At 40.4% G+C, this 20,019-nt stretch overlaps 1 protein-coding gene across 1 annotated transcript; it reads right to left on the reverse strand.

Annotated features, from left to right (window-relative positions):
• Window positions 1-968: 968 nt before the first annotated feature.
• On the reverse strand, window positions 969-9,861 carry LOC122827645. The gene is made up of 16 exons (XM_044110542.1): window positions 9,371-9,861; window positions 9,212-9,271; window positions 9,093-9,128; window positions 8,931-8,995; window positions 8,743-8,848; window positions 8,371-8,654; window positions 8,198-8,277; window positions 7,955-8,022; window positions 7,628-7,870; window positions 6,218-6,283; window positions 5,996-6,130; window positions 5,834-5,896; window positions 5,600-5,737; window positions 3,921-5,046; window positions 1,066-1,301; window positions 969-983 (listed from the first exon to the last, which is right to left on the reverse strand). Exons 1-16 carry the CDS (start codon window positions 9,446-9,448, stop codon window positions 969-971), a joined length of 2,799 nt encoding a protein of 932 aa, XP_043966477.1. The 5' UTR covers window positions 9,449-9,861.
• Between the last annotated feature and the right edge of the window lie 10,158 nt (window positions 9,862-20,019).

A 20,019-nucleotide genomic window follows, 5' to 3' on the forward strand; every position in this document is an offset into this window, starting at 1 on the left:
ATGTAAAGTCTTCCCCGATATGTTGTATGCTGCGGTGCCAGTAAAAGCTGTGAGGAGCACGGTAGGCTTGGACATGTCACCAATTTCAAGAAGTCTAGGAAGCTGTCGCAAGAGCTTGGTTGCCTCCTGGTAAACACATTTGATGACATGAGATTTACCACAACCAGCTCCTCCCGTCAAGAAATAAAAGAACGGTTCTGGGTCGTCACCCCAGACGCGCTTCAAACACCAATCGCGAATGGCATAAAACACGGACGCTTGAGTCTCATTTAAACTCCTGTACATTTGTCTGATGAAATCAGGGCTCAATTTAGGAGCTTCAATTTTCGGCATGTCTACAGTGCTGACATCAATTTCATAATCTGGAATAGGGTCTTGCTCTTCATCTTCTTGCAATGGTGGTCGTTCAGCAGCGCATTCTAAACGGTCTACCTCAACCTCGGGTGCAAAAGTGTTCCACGCATTTCGAACCGGTCCCTGCTTTTTTAGTTCTTCCATAATTTTGTCAATTTTTTTACCTTGCCCTTCATACCTTTTGCGATTGAAATCCACATAATGTTTAGCCCGATATCTACCACGGAACCCGTTGTTGTAAAAAGCTTCGTACGTTGTGTGTTCCTCATTTTTAAGGTCCTCATCTCGTCTATGAGGAAAATACAACTTCAGAAGCCGCCTGTAAAACTTTTCGGGGGTTTTTTTCTCAGAGAAACGAGTAAATCTAATAACTGCAGGTTTGCCCATAGTTCTTTTCTGGATGTATCCTGCATCATTAAGGAGGGGAATTGCGTTTGGCCCTTCAATTTGTCTGCCATATAGAACCCGGTATTCTGACGCAAATTCTGCCAGGCACATGTGTTCGAATTCTAACGTTTCTGGTCTGTTGAGATATTTTTCCGGCAATCCTGTCATCCACACATTTTCCTCATCTGGGGACAGGTTCATGAGTTTACTCATCGGCAGGCTCATTTTTACACCGTCTTCATCTGTTTGAAGAAAAAGAACGCTGCGTGAGGACTTTTTGAGAGGTAGGCTACAAGTGCGCGCAACGGATTCTTGAGCACTGACCTCTCTCTGTTTTGAATAAGCCTGCATGATCTTTTTCATCTCATCGCGTTGGCTAACATTGGCCGTCTTTAAATCATCTACAACAGACTTGAGGAACTGTGCCATTTCATGCTCTGGCTTGGCTATGTAGGACATCATGTACTCAATGCAGCTGTACTCATCAAGCACATACTGAATGTCCATGTTGGCGTTCCATGCACGGAGGAGATCAGGGTTGTACGCGTTAACCCAGCTATCTTTAGGATCGCGTTTCATCATTACCACCATTCCAGAAGTGAGAGCATCAACATGGCCATTGTACTCTACTTTGGTCATGTTACAAGCCTGGAGTAACTCTGACAAATCCCTGAAAGATGATTTGTCATCTTTCAGTAAATCCCTAATTGGTTTCAGTTTTCTCTTTGCCTCTCTTTGTAGGTTTGAGACAAATGGTGATCTAGATTTTCTGGACTTTCTCCTACCTTTTTGCTTACTTTGCTTTGGTTTTTCGTCATCATTTTCAAAATCAAAGTCAATTACTGGGACCGTGATTCTGGTGCGGTCCATTGGTAGTTTGGGGAATCCAAATCGGCATTCAACATTACCTTTTTTGCATGATTTTGAGTGGTTTTTGCTGTGCATTTGAACCTCTGATACAATTTTGTGAAGCTCTGGATCTCTGATTTCATCAGGCAACTGACAGGATATATAACGATCGATGAACTTTATGACTTCACCGCAAAATGAGGGGTCTTCCATTTCAGGTGCATCCTTTATCCATATCACAGCATGGATATGGGGTGAACCCCTTGCCTGAAATTCCACGCGATAAAAGTAATCCTCAACTGGTCCAATGGGCTGCGCAGGGGAAAGAATGAGGTCTCTGAAAAGTGCATCCACTCTCTTTTCAAACATGCGCATGACGGTGACAGGGTTACTTCTAAGAATGTCACACTTTGCATTCCAGTCAAGCTCAGAAAAACTTACCTGCTCCCCATGTTGACCTTTGATGGCCTCAATGACTTCTGGCCATCTCATTTCAGCAGCGGAGAATGTGCAAAAGAAAGTGGGCTTTCCAAGTTGCCTCACCATGGCGTGCAAATCCCGTAATCCTTTCTCCCAATAAGCAGGAGTTCCTCTCAAGGGTTGCATGAAACGGGTGGCCTCTTTATTTTGGATCAGTTTTTCCAACTCCTCTTTGTTCTGGAGCATTTTGCTGGAAATATTTTTCCCATCTTTGGTGCTTGGTTTACCTTTTCTTGTCTGAATGGACATACTATCATTGGCAATATGAGTTTCTGTCACAAACTGAGCAAAGAAAAGGTAACTCTGGTCTTTGGCAAACCGAGTATCTATTGAGAAAAGCCGTACATTGAAATACATACTCGGTGAAAGTGCAACACGGCGGGATTCATCTAATGTATTTATCCCAGTTGGGAAATGCACAGGGTATGCCTTGGCTTCAAGTCTTGGAACACTGAAGAAGGAGATGGGCTTGTTCCCCTGAGCCGGCGCAATGCTGAAAATCCCTTCTCCATACGACAATACTTCCTGTGCTATGTCAGGAGGCTGCATGCAGGTGTCCAAGATCAGACCAGGGCGAAGTGCCTGATGCTCTGCCCCTATGTGGTCAGGCTGCTGGTCTGTTGCTGCATCCATTTCAGCCTCCTCTGCCTGTAGATCAGAGTCCTCAACTGGCTGGTCATCTTGGAAACCCTCAAATGTTGCACTTTCATTTATACTAATGTCTTTGTAATCTGGATGACTCTCTTTAAGCTGTCTCAGTGCAGCTAAGACATTTTTCATGTTGACCGTGTAAAAGTATTGGTACCCTTTGTACTTGGTTTTCCTCTTAAGCTTCACCTGTAAAAGCTGGGCTTCCTCACGGGGCCTCGGAAGACTATTTACAACTGTTTCCATGTCAGAAGGAACACAAACAACAGCTCCATGTATTGCCCTTTGCTGTCCTTTTGGCAAGGAAACAATTTTTGCAAAAGGTAAAATCTTTGCAATTAATTGCCTTTCAAGTACATTCAATTCCGCAAGCTCTGTGGGAACCGAAGCCAGGTGAAGGTTATTGGCAGCAGCAATCGATGGCATCTTTCCTCTAGTTAGATGGCTGTCACATGTGTAGCAGATCCACTCCCCCATCCTCTCTTCGGGTACAGAACATGGGGTAGAGCATGCAGATCCACACACATGAACATACATACCTGTTAGACAATCAGCTACTACACGCATATTCTTGGTATATTTATCTCGTTTACAGTGCTTTACTTGATTGGGGAAAAGAGCTCTGTGACACACGGTACAAACATATGTGGGTCCGTTTTGAATGTTTTTATGAAAGTTTTGTATTGCAGCTTTCATTTTGTCACTCATGAGAGGGCGTTGAGTTTCAAGGTGGAAGCTTACGTTTCGTTTGTACTTTCTTCTGATTCGCAAAGCATGCTCTAGTGTTAAATGTTTGGAAAGTGCTCGTCTTGATAGTCTGCCTCTTCTGTTGGCAGCACATTTTATATTATGTTTGACTCGATAACCAGGCTCACTATGATACTTCTCCTTCATATATTTAAGCATGCTTTTTTTGTGTTGGCTTCTGAAGACTGTATTGTTTCTGTATCGATTCCTGTTGTACAATTTTTGTCTGTTTCTAAAGGCCGGATCGTCTTTGAATCGATTCTTAATGTAATATTTTTGTCTTCTTCTAAAGTCCGGATCATCTCTGAATCGATTTCTAATGTACGATTTTTGTCTGCTTCTAAAAGCCAGATCATCTCTGAATCGATTCCTGAAGTATAATTTATGTCTGCTTCTAAAGGCAGGATCATCTCTGAACCGTTTCCTTATATATTCAGCCATGTGGGCTTTATGACTGGCTCTGAAGCTGTGGACAAAGTTGAATCTGTATTTAATGTAATTTATTCGTCTCTCCCGGAAAGATGCGTCTGTTCGATATCTATTATTTAACTGATCCTTCTTTTGTGCTTGATCAAGAATGTATTTTTCTTTTAAGGCCAGTAACTTTTTGGTCCTAAATGTTGGAGATTTCAGATATCTTTCTTTTTCAGATGAACTTTGTTTCATTTTATTTAGCATATTCTGTCCCTGTTGAGTTTGGACCCTGTTCTTAATTTTTCTTCTATTGATTTTTGGAACTTTTGACACATTTGGAATGGTTGGAGACATTTCCTCTAATACATTTGCAACTTTCCTAAGCCAAGGAGGCATTTCCTCTTCAGAGGTGCTCTTGGGTTTGAAAACAGTTGGACTTACTTTTGTGGCTTCAGGTGAAATGTTCTGAAAGGCCAAATCCTCAGGATGGTCGTCATTGTCCCTGACAAAACCTACTGGCACAAACTCATAGGTGGCATTGGGGCCGCGGTTTCGAAAGAGCTTCAGCAGATGGTTGACCATGTCAGACAGTTTGCAGAAAGTCATCATTATTGCAGTTCCACTGGAGTGGGGCAGGCCTGCTGAATTTCTTGAGTGGGAATCAAAAACTCCAAACCGACCGCTTCTGTCCCTGAAAACTGCAATGCACTCTGGAGTCACCAAAAGAAAAGCATGAGTGACATTTTCCGACAGACATTCCAGTTGCAGGGCAAGAGGCAAACCCAATTGTCGAGATCCTTGAGGGCTCCCGCTACCAGCAAAAACATGACCTACCCTTAAACCAGTTGTGTGTACTGCATAGATGTTCCTGTCAGTCAACACATGGTCAGGCATCTCTTCAAATGTCAAGTGATCATCACGAAACGTTCCATCACTGATCAGTTGCTGTTTAACGCCGACATAAAGTTGGTCTCCTTTTTCAATCACTCTGTCAAGCAACACTGTGTCAAACTGCAACCCCTCATTGTGGTAAGCTAAAAATGTGAGTGCCATGCATGTGCACTGGTGATTGCGAGAAAATGCAGCATACCTTTTGTCGGCTTGAGAATGTGAGGCACTTACCGACAGGACAGGTGGACCGCTGATCCCGGGTTCCAGCGCAGAAGCCTTTAACATTAAAAGAAAAAAAGTCAGTATTTATACAAATGTTCACCTGATGACTATCTACCACCAATTAGGCCAGTTGTACACAAGTATTTTGTAATTGAGTAATCAATTATTCAGGTGATAAATAAATTAATTGAAATACAATTTTGATAAACATAATGGTAAATACTATTATTACAACAGTATTGGATCAGTTTTCAATATAAATACATATGTTCATATTTGTGCATCTAAAATTTATCTTTCTGTACTTCAGAAATTAATCTGTTAACAATATTAGCTCACTTTTTTTAGCCAGTCTGACAAAAACTAAAATTTTGAAATTATATTCAATTTAATAAAAATAAAAAAGGCACAAATAATAAAGCAGCACACCCACAAAGTTAAAAACCGGAAAACACATTTTTTAATCACTTTGCAGTCATTTGTAGCTTTTGTGCGTGACAATCTTTGACATCTTCGTCATACACAGAACCACGTATGTCAACTTTCTCCACAACACATTGCCCTCTTCCACCTATTTGTTGTGACTGAGATGGTAGGAAGGAGTTACCTGGCAGCTCCCATCCCGGACATGGTCCTCCTGTGGCACAGAAGAGGACTCGGCAGGGGCCTCGACGTCCATCGGGGGGACCGGACTCCGTGCCTGGCGACGAGCTGGCGTGGTGGTCTCTCTCGGCGCTCCCTCCATCTATAAATCAACAGAAGCTATCAACTTGGTGCAAACTGAAAATATATATTTTATTATCTTAAAGACTGTGATATATTTTATGAAACAGTGTCACACCTGCCGCTCCACCGGATTCAGCTTGGAGGGATCGGAAATTGGACGACGCCTCGGACTCGTCTTCTGATAAAAAAAATAGAAGAAATTACACAATTGTTAAAACAAATTGTGGGACATCAAATTCAAATGATTTATTTATTTTTTTTTTATAAAATAAAATACCTTCTTCCTCGTCGGAGAACGTGTAGGTAACGGAGCGTCAAGGCCAGACGCAGGAACGATCCGGTCCATCTCCTCCAGCAACGTTGGGCTGAACCACACAGGATTCGGGGGGATGGAAGAATCCAGCAGGTCTCCCTGTAAAATCAAAAAAATAGCTTAAAATAGATTCATTTGTACACCGAGGACACAACATGTTTTGCTTTGAGGTAAAGAAAATCATACCTGTTGGTCAACCATCCTCCCAGTGGCCTGTGGATAGCCATCACCACCCTGGCCCCCGCGAGGCGACTGTAAACAATGAAAAATTATATTCAGTGGAAGCCAGATATATATATATATATATATTTTGTCATTTTTAACTAACTTTAATTTTACCTTTGCATTTCCTCAAAAGAAATTATCTTAGTGTTTTGTGTGGTATTTCCTCCAGCACAACCTAAATTGTCACTTTTTTCTCTTTTGGATAAACTGTTACTATACATACAGGAGTTACAAAAAATTTCAAGTTGGAAAATGTTTATTTTTTCACTGTGAAACTCACAAAGCGTTTCTACCTTAACTCCTGGAGTTTACCATGGCTGGAAGCTGCTTACTAGCTGGTGGGGGAGTAGCTCTTCCTCTACCCCTGGTGATCAACTCCTTACAGCTGTACAGCGCCGCCATTCCTCTGCTTGGACCTCTGAGTACCTGCCTCTGACCCTACCATTACCTCATTTTACCCTTTATGCCTCAGATTATTTACATTTCTAATAAAACTGCCATCATCATTTTAATCTTCACTGTGCCTCACAATATGGCTCCAAGTTTCCCTCTTTGACTTAAAGTTAAAAAAATAGCAAACCTGCCTGCTGCACATTTATTAGTTACACAATTTTTCATATACAATGACCAGACTGTGAGTGTCTTTACTCCAAGTTTTTCCTGGACTCATTTATAGATTAACATAAGTGTGCGCTTGTTATTTTGTCTATTTTATATTTTGTCACATTTTTAAACTACTTACAACATCACAGTTATTATACATTTTCATAAATTTTATATTGCTTATGGTTTCATTTGTATTAACTAATATTTACACCTTGGATGATCCACCTTTTCAGCAAATAAGCAATTTCCCCTTCGACATCAATAAAGTATATTAGATTCTACAAACTACATATAAATTATGAAGTGTGTGTGACACCAATCAATATCACCATCTCACTGTTTTTGCCATTATTCTGGTCCCTCTTGTCACAGTTGCTCTTTTCACCATTACTTGCACAAGTTTCCCCCATTTCTTAGCAACAAAATAGAGCCCATACTTATTGTTTGAAGATGAGATTTCAAATAACAAAAGGATGTCATGTTGCATTTTATATTTTATGTTTGAAAACTAATTCCCTTTCACATTCTCAAAATAGGTGGTTTTTGACATTTACATGATCTTCTGAAAAGTTTTACTTGCCCTCAACACAATAAAAAAACTGCTATGTAGTTTATGATCTGTACTTTGAGGAAAAGTTGAAATGGACACTCAGGTAGGCAGACACAAAACAGACATGTTAAAAAGTCAAATATACACATTCATGGATTCTTAAAGAATTAAACATGCAAGATTTTGCTTAAATCAACTAAGCATGTATCCAGTACCTTACGACCACCAACCACAGTCCAGGCGAAGGGGTCCGAACGACGCGGAGCAGCCACCTCGCCAACCACAACCAGCCGGGGCAGGGGACGTCTCACCGCGGGGGGGGATGCCGTCCCAGGAGGGGGAGGAGCCAACATCACAGGAGCTGGAGATTTCGGTGCACTTAACTCAAGTTGCGAAGAGACCGCCGCCTCAAGCAACTGAGAAAGGACCTCCATCCCAGGACGATCGCTCAAATGAACCTGAAGATATAAACACATTTTATAAAATACAGTACGCCTAAGTAACATTTTTAAAATACAATTCTAAAAATTAATTCAACTTACGCCGTCCCTGCTCCACAAGGCTAGGCTGCTCAACGGGAAGTGTTCAGTGACAGGCAAGTACCGAACACCTAGACAGAAAAAAAAAATTTCATTCTTAATGTCAATCACACTAACAATGTCGTAATTTAAGAAAAATAAATACAAAAGGAAAAATAAATTTTTTCATACATCTGAACCCTGAAAACTATAAAACATTAATTTGCTGAAGTTTTACTCTAAACACAAATTGTCTATGTCACTTACCTCTCTGAGCAGCCACACGTTGAAACTCCTGCCTCAGCAGCTGTTGCACACTTTCCTTCACGCCAAGGCGTGGGGAAAGTCCACACCACCACCTGTAAAAATTGAGACAAATAAATGAACAAATTAACATATGCCAGGTTTTCTGATATATTTGATTATGGATAAATGCAGTGGATATTATACTTACATTAGCAGAGAGGTTGCAGAGTGCGCAACAAAGCGTCCAAACGCCTCCGGCCTCCACGAAGGTCCTGCTGGCGGTCAAGTTGTTACTTGGGGCCAGAAGACAGATCACCTCGGGGGGCCGAGGCAGAACTGCATCCAGCACCTCAAGCCGCAACTCTTCCGCAGAAGCTCCGGGAGATGCAAGCATCCCTAAGGAGAAGTCGCCCTTTGGCATGGTAGAATACCCATCCACAATAGCACGCAGATGGGAATCACCAACCAAAAGAGCAAACTGAAAAATAAAACAAACATTAAGGTTTTGCTTATAGAGTTTTATCATTCAAACCAAGATTTGTGTATGAAATCGATAAAAAAAGTACCTTCTTCTCCAGAGCCTCGGCAGTAGGCAGAACCAACTTGCAGCTCCGTCTGGTCACCCGGGAAGCTGGCCACGTCTCCACGCGATGGCGACGCCTGCCCCACGGCCTGTTTAGAGATGTGCATTTATCAAGATTAGGATTTAATGGCTTTGAAAATTTAACAAGAAAACAACAAAGATCTGATATACATACGCGACTCCGGAGAAGTCGACTGCCCACGGGGCTCCTCGTCCTGACGAACCACGGGCGACATCTGCAAAAGAATTATTTAAAAAATGTTTAGATTAAGTACAAACATAACTGGATTGGGCTATTCTACATAAAAGAAACTGAACTTGTCATGAACATACCTGGTAGGGCAGGCCACCCTCCAGCAGTCGGGACGTCTAAAGACATAAATAAAATGAGTAAACCAAATGACTGTTATCATCCAACAATAAGTTACTAAAATATAAAATGACAGCCTTACCTTCGTCGGCGGAGACCTAGTCGGGTTCCAAGCACTGGGTGCGAGCGGTGGTGTCCCAGGCTATAAACACAGAAATGATTATAATCATGCTTAAAGTCCAAAGTATAGTAAAAACTACTGTTAGACAAAAACAATTACTGCAATTTGTAATTGATATACCTTGGCGACGACCGGCACACTCTCCAGCTTCCTCCATCTCACCTTGGCCGCCTCGGAGCGCCGTCCCCTACGGGGCATCCTGTAAGACCACAGTAGAAAAAAAGAAGACACCTGGGGGGGGAAAGGCGGTTATTTAAATGTGTGTGTGTGTGTGTGTGTGTGCGTGTGTGTAACTGAATGTTACTATGTGCAAAAGAACTTGTCTGAATATGTAGATAAAATATGTGTCTGTAGGATAAAGAGGTCTGAGATGATGTGGTGATGCAGAGGTGAGAATCGCAGCAGGCAGCAGTGGAAAACTTCCAAATCGCCAAGTCTCGCACAAGAGAAAAGCTGTAAATACAAGAAAAATAAATTTCAATTAATAAAGGATCGTAAAAATATATATTTTTAAAAAATAGGTTGTTTTTTTTCTTAATATAAGGACAAAGTTCAAAATATTCTGAGGCTTCTAAACAGGACCAATATACTTTTCACAACTGGTGTAAACATCCGTGCATTTTACAACTTGGTCAATAATGTAATTAAAAAAACAGATTAAACAAATAAATCTAACAGGTTTGTCTTATGCAAATTGAATAAATAAACTTTAACCAAATTAACCAAGTCATTTACTATATAATCATCCAACTCATCCAATCCCAATGTATGACTGTATATCACATAGAGAAATACGAAAAAAACTTACGAGACTTAAAAACACTGCAACATTTAATTATTTAGCTTCCTGTGGGTCTAAAACATTTATCTTCACCTTTACAAATTCCCTTTGTGTGATTTATGGGTGCGACTTCCGCAGCAAACCGGAACCATCATTTGTTTACATGTTAGCAACTCGCTAACCGGCTTTCGTCAAAGGTCTTACACACAAAATAAACCTAGATATTTTATTTTGTCATTCCTGGGCCAAACATAATGATACAATCTCAGATCATGAACTTATTTTATTAAATTCAAGCTAAAATAAAATGGCTAAGTTTGATTAGTCCATCAGAACCAGAACCGCGATGTTCTCCGTTGCTGAGTCACGCTAAAAATCAACAGATAAATGACTGCAGGTGCTGCGCTTCAGACCGTACTACACTCGAACCGAACTGAATAACACATGAACCTGTTATAGAGAGCAACTTGCGACTGTTAAGTGATGTAAGATGCACTTGCCGAACTATATCATATATCATGATGGCTAGGAATAAATTGGCTAAATCTACAAAAATCCTGTTCCATCAAGCTATCAGGTATGCTATCAGAGCCACAACAAAATATTCCACAGCAGTCAAACTTTTAAAATTGAGCACATTTCTCAAAGAACACATTAAGTCTAAGCAATTATAATAATACTGTAATGAAATGAAATATTGAAATAGTATATTTTATGGAGAGAGCACAAACACTTCTTACCTTGACCGAAGCAGACTCGGAAGCAGAAAGTTCCAGAAGCTTCGACGACTCGGTAGTACGTGGCAGCCAATCAGAGATGGTGCTTTTCCCGCTTCTATGACGCATCCTGCTGCTGACCAGTCAGCTTCGCATAGCAACGATTTTAAAAAATGCAAACATCACAGCTGGCTGGCAACTTCTTCACCTTACGTCACAGGCATAGATACAAGATGGTATGTGTCAACCAATCAGTGATAGACATTTTCCATGTGTATGACATGCTTCAGCTGAGTGTCAGCTTCCACGAGTCAGCTGATGCGGGCTTCTGTTTAATTTAATTTAATTTAAATTTAATTTAAATTTAAATTTAAATTTAAATTTAAATTTAAATTTAAATTTAAATTTAAATTTAATTAATTTAATTTTGTTTAATTATAATATTTAATATTATAATTTTTTTTTTAATGGAGGGAACACAAACCCACCTATCATAGTAGCTGGCTGGCAACTTCTGCACCATACATCACAGGCTTAGATACAAGATGTTATGTGTCAACCAATCAGATATTGACATTTTCCAGCGTGTATGCTTCAGCTCAGCTTTGAAAAAAACAAAAAAAATTATATGTATAGAAAATTTTTATTTTTAAAAAACAAAAAAGGTTTATTTTTAATATATGTAAGTAAGAGAAATAGCTAATAGCTTCTTTAAGCTAAAAGGTTAATGCAAATGAACTGCCTTTCGCAAGGCAGTTAGTAACCTAGGAGGAAAAGATATTGCAGAATAATATTATTGCATCGCCATAGAGGGTGCAATAATATTAGCCCACAGTGAAATGCTAATGTCAGTGCTAAAGGTTAGCACTGACAGGTTACGGCACTGTCTTGCTGCGCAAGACAGTGCCGTAACCTGAGAGAGAAAGAACTATGCAAGCTGATCTTATTGAACCGCCTATGTCCACTAGTGGGGGCAGTAAAATGCTAATGTGCTAAAGTTAATGCACTGTCTTGCTGCACAAGACAGTGCAATAACTTGAATAATAACAATAATGCTAAAAGAAGCTAATGCTAATGAACTGCCTTGCTATCATGAGCCAGTTCTTTCTAAGAGAAGAATATAAAGCAATCTAATATTATTGCATGCACTAACCTGAGGGCAATATGAAGGCTTTTATTTTGAAAAATAAACATAAGCTTCATATTAAATGCCCACACTAATCCAATGCCTAACAGTTTTTGAGTTAAATCTCTTATTTACTGGCCTAAATAGCCAGTAGTTCTAAATGGAAGCTCTGTTTTAACTGAGTGTTAGTTAGAACTACAGATATGGTGTTTTGGTTGTCCTATTTAATATCATTAGGTCAAAGGTTAATGCCATTGCACTGGCTTGCTGCGCAAGCCAGTGCCATAACCTGAGAGGAAAAGATAATATAGGCAGAGATTTTTGCAGCGCCTTACGGCGCTGCACTCACCTGACAGAGATATTGGGCTTTTATTGGGAAATTTCCATTAAGCTTTATTTAAAATTGACACATTAATCCTGTGTGTAACAATGGTTTGTAAAAATCAATTATAAAATGCCCAAAACACAAGTAGTTCTAAAGGCCAGCTCATTCCAGAGTGTCCTCCCATAAATCAGCTGCTCTGGCCTCATGTGTTCCGTTGCTATGGTAATGGATCAGCTGCTTACTGTCATGTGTGTGTGAGACAGAAAGGGGGGAAAAAAATTCTATCTTTGTGAGACACCCAGCCAATTAATATGGAAAAAGCACTCCGAACAAACCTTTGCCGTTCAGGAACCGTAATACATATTCGAAATCCGTTTGAAGCGTATGAGAGGGCTATTTGTCATCTCCGATAGTACCGCAATTCATATTTTTATCTCATTCACAGTAATTGCAGTGATGAGACAAAAAATAGTGTTTGCAGGGCTCAGGAAATTTTCAGAAATACATGAAAGTGGATCTGGGAGAGCGTCAGTTACCCTGTCCCATGATTTCACTCTGAAGCACCTTGACAGAAAACCGTAAATGCTAGAGAAATATCGAACACATTTTACCGGAGCAGGCATGCGTATCAATGTCATGACCGAGTTTGATACCAATCGGGCGATATTTGTGGGAATGACGGCGATTTCAAAATCGCTTTGGGGTCAAAAATCTGCTTAAATTCTCACTCTAAAAAAGTGGCAGTTGGTGTCAGTTATGCTCTGCGTTTCGACCGCTGGAAATTTTACTTGTTTTTCGCTTTTTACTTCGCCATTGTTAGTCCGATTCCTTATAAAAATAATAGCTCCAATGCCGGGACCGAGCCGCACGTTTTGATACCACTTTTATGGGTGGGCTAGGCGATGCGAAACGGTCACGGAAGAAAAATAAATAATTATAATACTTAAAGAGACGTTCTATTGAGTGTAGATTAATAGGTGCCTGCCATGCAATGCATGGAGGCAGTGACTGACTTGCTTCGCAAGTCAGTCACTGCTCTCCTTATGCATTGCTATGGGGCAGGCCCCAATAATAATAATAAAGAGGCGTTCTATCGAGTGTAGAACAATAGGTTCCTGCCCATGCAATGCATGGAGGCAGTGACTGACTTGCTTCGCAAGTCAGTCACTGCTCTCCTTATGCTAGAAACAGGCCCCAACTAGAAAATTCCTGAAGAAATTTAACTGGGGCCTGCCAAAGTGTGCCCGTCGGTTTGGACCCAGCGTTCTGATGCTAAAAATTTGCATCAATGCTAAGCTAAGTTCAAAAATTCCAAAGAAGTGTGTGGAGTATCACAAGAATATTGACTAACATGGACTTGCACCATTCAGCATGATAAACTAAATGAATCAGCTAAAATTAGCCAAAATGCTAATGTTAGCATGAATGCTGTCAGTAGCATGTGGGGCATCGCTAGCATGTTGTCTATACCTGACTTACACCATTCAGTATACTAAACATGGCTAATAAGTAAGAAAAATAGCTAATAGCTTATTTAAGATAAAATGCTAATGCTAATGAACTGCCTTGCTGCGCAAGGCAGTTCCCTAACCTGAGAGAAAGAGATAATGCAGAATGATATTGCACCGCCTGCGGCGGTGCATTATTCACAGGGGCATATTGAGGCTTTTATTTTGAAATTTTCAGTAAGCTTAATAATAAATGCCCACACTAATCCAGTGTGTAAGAGTGGTTTGGAGAAACCAGTCACATAAAGCCTAAAAGAGCAATTACATAATGTAAAAATTGTCAAGGCTTTTATTTTGAAATTCTTTTTAATCTTTATATCAAAGGGCCACACTCATCCAATGTTTAAGAGTCATTGGATTAAATCAGTAATATGCTCATGAAAGCAATTACTTGATGCAAAAATATTCAAGGTAATAGAAAAATAGGTAATAGCTTATTTAAGCTAAAAGGTTAATGCTAATGAACTGAAACTGAATCAGTTCCCTAACCTGAGAGAACCAGATAATGCAGAATGATATCATTGCACCGCCTTCGGCGGTGCACTATTCAGAGGGGCATATTGAGGCTTTTATTTTGAAATTTGCAGTAAGCTTCATATTAAATGTCCACACTAATCCAGTGTCTAAGAGTGCTTTGGATAAACCAATCACGTCAAGCAAAAATGAGCAAATATATGATGTAAAAATTGCCAAGGCTTTTATTTTGAAATTTTCAGTAAGCATATAACCTGAGAGAACCAGATACTGCAGAATGATATCATTGCACCGCCTGTGGCGGTGCACTATTCAGATGGGCATATTGAGGCTTTTATTTTGAAATTTTCAGTAAGCATCATAAGAAATGGTCAATCTAATCCCATGTGTAACAGTGAATGTGTTAAATCGTTTCTATAATGCTCAAAACACAAGTAGTTCTAAAGGCCAGCTCAGTCCTCCTCTGTAGTAACTGACAGTTCCACCATGTTGTAGTTCTAACCTTCAGTCTTTGTAGTTCTAAAGAGCAGCTCAACTGTCATGAGAATGAAATACAGGGAGAGATGGAATCCTAATAGTTTGAAGCAGTTAGTTTTTCTGATCAAAGCAGGCCAAACATATCTTTACCTAAGTGTTGCCAATAGCATGTGGGGTATCATTTGAATGTTTTCTGTAATTGATTTACTCCATTCAGTATATTTAAAATGACTAATAAGTAAGTAAAATAGCTAATAGTTTATTTAAGGTAAAAGTCTTATCTTAATTGACTGCCTTGCTGCGCAAGGCAGATCCCTAACCTGAGAGAAGAATATAAAGCATTCTAATATTATTGCATCGCCTTACGGCGATGCATTAACCTGAGGGCAATATGAAGGCTTTTATTTTGAAAAATAAACATAAGCTTCATATTAAATGCTCACACTAATCCAATGCCTAACAGTGTTTGGGTTAAATTCCTTATTTACTGGCCTAAACAGCCAGTAGTTCTAAATGGAAGCTCTGTTTTAACTGAGTGTTAGTTAGAACTACAGATATGGTGTTCTGATAGTCCTATTTATTATCATTAGGTCAAAGGTTAATGCCATTGCACTGGCTTGCTGCGCAAGCCAGTGCCATAACCTGAGAGGAAAAGATAATATAGGCAGAGATTTTTGCACTCACCTGACAGAGATATTGGGGCTTTTATTGGGAAATTTCCATTAAGCTTTATTTAAAAATTACACATAATCCTGTGTGTAACAATGGTTTGTTAAAATCTGTTATAAAATGCCCAAAACACAAGTAGTTATAAAGGCCAGCTCATTCCAGAGTGTCCTCCCATAAATCAGCTGCTCTGGCCTCATGTGTTCCGTTGCTATGGTAATGGATCAGCTGCTAACTGTCAGTGTGTTTGAGACAGAAAGGGGGGAAAAAAATTCTATCTTTGTGAGACACCCAGCCAATTAATATGGAAAAAGCACTCCGAACAAACCTTTGCCGTTCAGGAACCGTAATACATATTCAAAAACCGTTTGAAGCGTATAAGAGGGCTATTTGTCTTCTCCGATAGTACCGCAATTCATATTTTTACCTCATTCACAGTAATTGCAGTGATGAGACAAAAAATTGTGCAGAAACTTTTCAGAAATACATGGAAGTGAATCAGGAGAGGCGTCAGTTACCCTGTCCCATAATTTCACTCTGAAGCACCTTGACAGAAAACCGTAAATGCTAGAGAAATATCGAACACATTTTGCAGCAGGCATGCGTATCAATGTCATGACCGAGTTTGATACCAATCGGGCGATATTTGTGGGCGTGGCGATTTCAAAATCGCTTTGGGGTCAAAAATCTGATTAAATTCTCACTCTAAAAAGCGGCAGTTGGTGTCAGTTATGCTCTGCGCCGCAGTTGGAAATTTTGCTCGTTTTTTAAGCTTTTACGTCGCCATCCTAAGTCCGATTCCTTATAAAAATAATAGCACCTCCGGGATCGAGCCGCACGCGTTTGATACCACTTTTGTGGGTGGGCTGCAGCGATGCATTAACGTGCGGTAACGGAAGAATAATAAATACGTATTAAAGAGGCGTTCTATTGGGTGTAGAACAATAGGTGCCTGCCATGCAATGCATGGAGGCAGTGACTGACTTGCTTCGCAAGTCAGTCACTGCTCTCCTATATGCTATGATGGGCAGGCCCCAACTAGAAAATTCTCTGTGCCAATTTAAGTGCCAAAGTGTGCCCGGTTTGGACCCAGCGTTCTGATGCTAAGAATTTGCATCAATGCTAAAGAAAGCTGCAATGTAATCAATAGCATGTGGAGAATCAGAAGAATGTTAAGTAAGGTGGACATGCAACATTCAGTATGATAAAGCAAGTGTATTAGCTAAAATGAGCAAATATTTGATGTAAAAATTGCCAAGGCTTTTATTTTGAAATTTTCAGTAAGCATCACAAGAAATGGTCAAACTAATCTCATGTGTAACAGTGAATGTGTTAAATCGTTTCTATAATGCTCAAAACACAAGTAGTTCTAAAGGCCAGCTCAGTCCTCCTCTGTAGTAACTGACAGTTCCACCATGTTGTAGTTCTAACCTTCAGTCTTTGTAGTTCTAAAGAGCAGCTCAACTGTCATGACAATGAAACACACAGGGAGAGATGGAATCCTAATAGTTTGAAGCAGTTAGTTTTTCTGATCAAAGCAGGCCAAACATATCTTTACCTAAGTGTTGCCAATAGCATGTGGGGTATCATTAGAATGTTTTCTGTAATTGATTTACTCCATTCAGTATATTTAAAATGACTAAGTAAGAAAAATAGCTAATAGTTTATTCAAGGTAAAAGTCTTATCTTAATGATCTGCCTTGCTGCGCAAGGCAGATCCCTAACCTGAGAGAAGAATATAAAGCATTCTAATATTATTGCATCGCCTTACGGCGATGCATTAACCTGAGGGAAATAAGAAGGCTTTTATTTTGAAATATAAACATAAGCTTCATATTAAATGCCCACACTAATCCAATGGCTAACAGTGTTTGAGTTAAATCTCTTATTTACTGGCCTAAACAGCCAGTAGTTCTAATTGGAAGCTCTGAGTGTCAGTTAGAACTACAGATATGGTGTTCTGATGGTCCTATTTAATATCATTAGGTCAAAGGTTAATGCCATTGCACTGGCTTGCTGCGCAAGCCAGTGCCATAACCTGAGAGGAAAAGATAATATAGGCAGAGATTTTTTCAGCGCCTTACGGCGCTGCACTCACCTGACAGAGATATTGGGGCTTTTATTGGGAAATTTCCATTAAGCTTTATTAAAAAATTACACACTAATCCTATGTGTAACAATGGTTTGTTAAAATCTGTTATAAAATGCCCAAAACACAAGTAGTTCTAAAGGCCAGCTCCTTCCAGAGTGTCCTCCCATAAATCAGCTGCTCTGGCCTCATGTGTTCCGTTGCTATGGTAATGGATCAGCTGGTAACTGTCAGTGTGTTTGAGACAGAAAGAGGGGGAAAAAATTCTATCTTTGTGAGACACCCAGCCAATTAATATGGAAAAAGCACTCCGAACAAACCTTTGCCGTTCAGGAACCGTAATACATATTTGAAAACCGTTTGAAGCGTATGAGAGGGCTATTTGTGTTCTCCGATTGTACCGCAATTCATATTTTTACCTCATTCACAGTAATTGCAGTGATGAGACAAAAAATTGTGCAGAAACTTTTCAGAAATACATGGAAGTCAACCTGGGAGAGCGTCAGTTACCCTGTCCCATGATTTCACTCTGAAGCACCTTGACAGAAAACCGTAAATGCTAGAGAAATATCGAACACATTTTACCGGAGCAGGCATGCGTATCAATGTCATGACCGAGTTTGATACCAATCGGGCGATATTTGTGGGCGTGACAGCGATTTCAAAATCGCTTTGGGGTCAAAAATCTGCTTAAATTCTCACTCTAAAAAAGCGTCAGTTGGTGTCAGTTATGCTCTGCGTTTCGGCAGTTGGAAATTTGGCTCGTTTTTCGCTTTTTACGTCGCCATCGTACGTCCGATTCCTTATAAAAATAATAGCTCCAATGCCGGGACCGAGCCGCACGTTTTGATACCACTTTTGTGGCTGGGCTCGCAGCGGTACGAGCCGCATTAACGGTAACGGAAGAAGAAATATATAATATTAAAGAGACATTCTATTGGGTGTAGAACAATAGGTTCCTGCCCATGCAATGCATGGAGGCAGTGACTGACTTGCTTCGCAAGTCAGTCACTGCTCTCCTTATGCATTGCTATGGGGCAGGCCCCAATAAAGAGGCATTCTATTAGGTGTAGAACAATAGGTTCCTGCCCATGCAATGCATGGAGGCAGTGACTGACTTGCTTCGCAAGTCAGTCACTGCTCTCCTTATGCATTGCTATGGGGCAGGCCCCAATAATAAAGAGGCGTTCTATTGGGTGTAGAACAATAGGTGCCTGCCATGCAATGCATGGAGGCAGTGACTGACTTGCTTCGCAAGTCAGTCACTGCTCTCCTTATGCATTGCTATGGGCAGGCCCCAATAAAGAGGCGTTCTATTGGGTGTAGAACAATAGGTTCCTGCCCATGCAATGCATGGAGGCAGTGACTGACTTGCTTCGCAAGTCAGTCACTGCTCTCCTTATGCATTGCTATGGGGCAGGCCCCAATAAAGAGGCGTTCTATTGGGTGTAGAACAATAGGTGCCTGCCATGCAATGCATGGAGGCAGTGACTGACTTGCTTCGCAAGTCAGTCACTGCTCTCCTTATGCATTGCTATGGGGCAGGCCCCAATAATAAAGAGGCGTTCTATTGGGTGTAGATTAATAGGTGCCTGCCATGCAATGCATGGAGGCAGTGACTGACTTGCTTCGCAAGTCAGTCACTGCTCTCCTTATGCATTGCTATGGGGCAGGCCCCAATAAAGAAACATTCTATTGGGTGTAGAACAATAGGTGCCTCCATGCATTGCTATGGGCAGGCCCCAATAAATTAGGAGAATAATTATAAAGTGTAAGAAAGAAGCAACAAAATCCTTCTGCAGCTCTAGTGCTGACTATAGAATCTCCCCTTGGTTATTTCTGGTACTGAAAACACTAATGAAGCTTTCCCACCATCGTGGTCCAGAGTCCATTTTGGTTCTTGAATGTTATTTTGAACAAGTGTTGCATGTTTGTACTGAAAGAACAATGTTCCCAAACACTAAATCTGATTCCAATCAGACACAGTGATCCTTCAACATAAACGGTGAAGTAACCCCGTGGTAAAACAGAAGATAATGCAGCAGTCAGCATGGTGGCAAGCAGGAGGCGCACAGCCCATCCGCCATCCTGCTTCTACGCTCTTTTTCCATATTGTGTCATAACACCTGTTGGCGACGCATGCCTGGTTCTCAACGTAAATGGAAACGGGCGTTGACTTTCGACAAAACAGCAACGCACGTTGCCAGGTCTGCCCTAGCATCATTTTGGATGAGCATTTCATGAGCACGTTGTGTATTGTTTTGATTGAAAACCATTATTTTTAACAAGATTTGAAGACATTAGTGAGCTTATTCATTATTAGACATTATGTGGTTGCAAAAAATTTTGTCTGAGCCCATGACTGCACCGAGGTTATCTGAGATGCTGTTTGATTCTTAGCCTCATTGGGTTTTGATTGTTGATCCCTGACCATTAATGTTTGGGATCAGAAATAGTTATGTCTTTCTTATCTGCATTAAGCAGGAGGACATGCTGACACTTTTTCCTTCCAACATATATATAAATAGCAAAACCCAGATCAATTGAGCAGACTGCTGAAAGGTCCTACCCACTTCAATCCCTATTTTATAAAGAACTTTCTACTTT

The sequence above is a fragment of the Gambusia affinis genome, unplaced genomic scaffold (genome assembly GCF_019740435.1).
Source record: "Gambusia affinis unplaced genomic scaffold, SWU_Gaff_1.0 Scaffold3, whole genome shotgun sequence".
Lineage (NCBI taxonomy): Eukaryota > Metazoa > Chordata > Actinopteri > Cyprinodontiformes > Poeciliidae > Gambusia > Gambusia affinis.

Coding starts and splice junctions, on each gene's coding strand:
- LOC122827645 (XM_044110542.1), bottom strand. CDS start 9,448: ATGCCCCGTAGGGGACGGCGCTCCGAGGCGGCCAAGGTGAGATGGAGG. Junction 8,655..8,742: donor CCGAGGCTCTGGAGAAGAAG/GTACTTTTTTTA, acceptor TTTATTTTTCAG/TTTGCTCTTTTGGTTGGTGA. Junction 6,131..6,217: donor GGAGGATGGTTGACCAACAG/GTATGATTTTCT, acceptor TTGATTTTACAG/GGAGACCTGCTGGATTCTTC.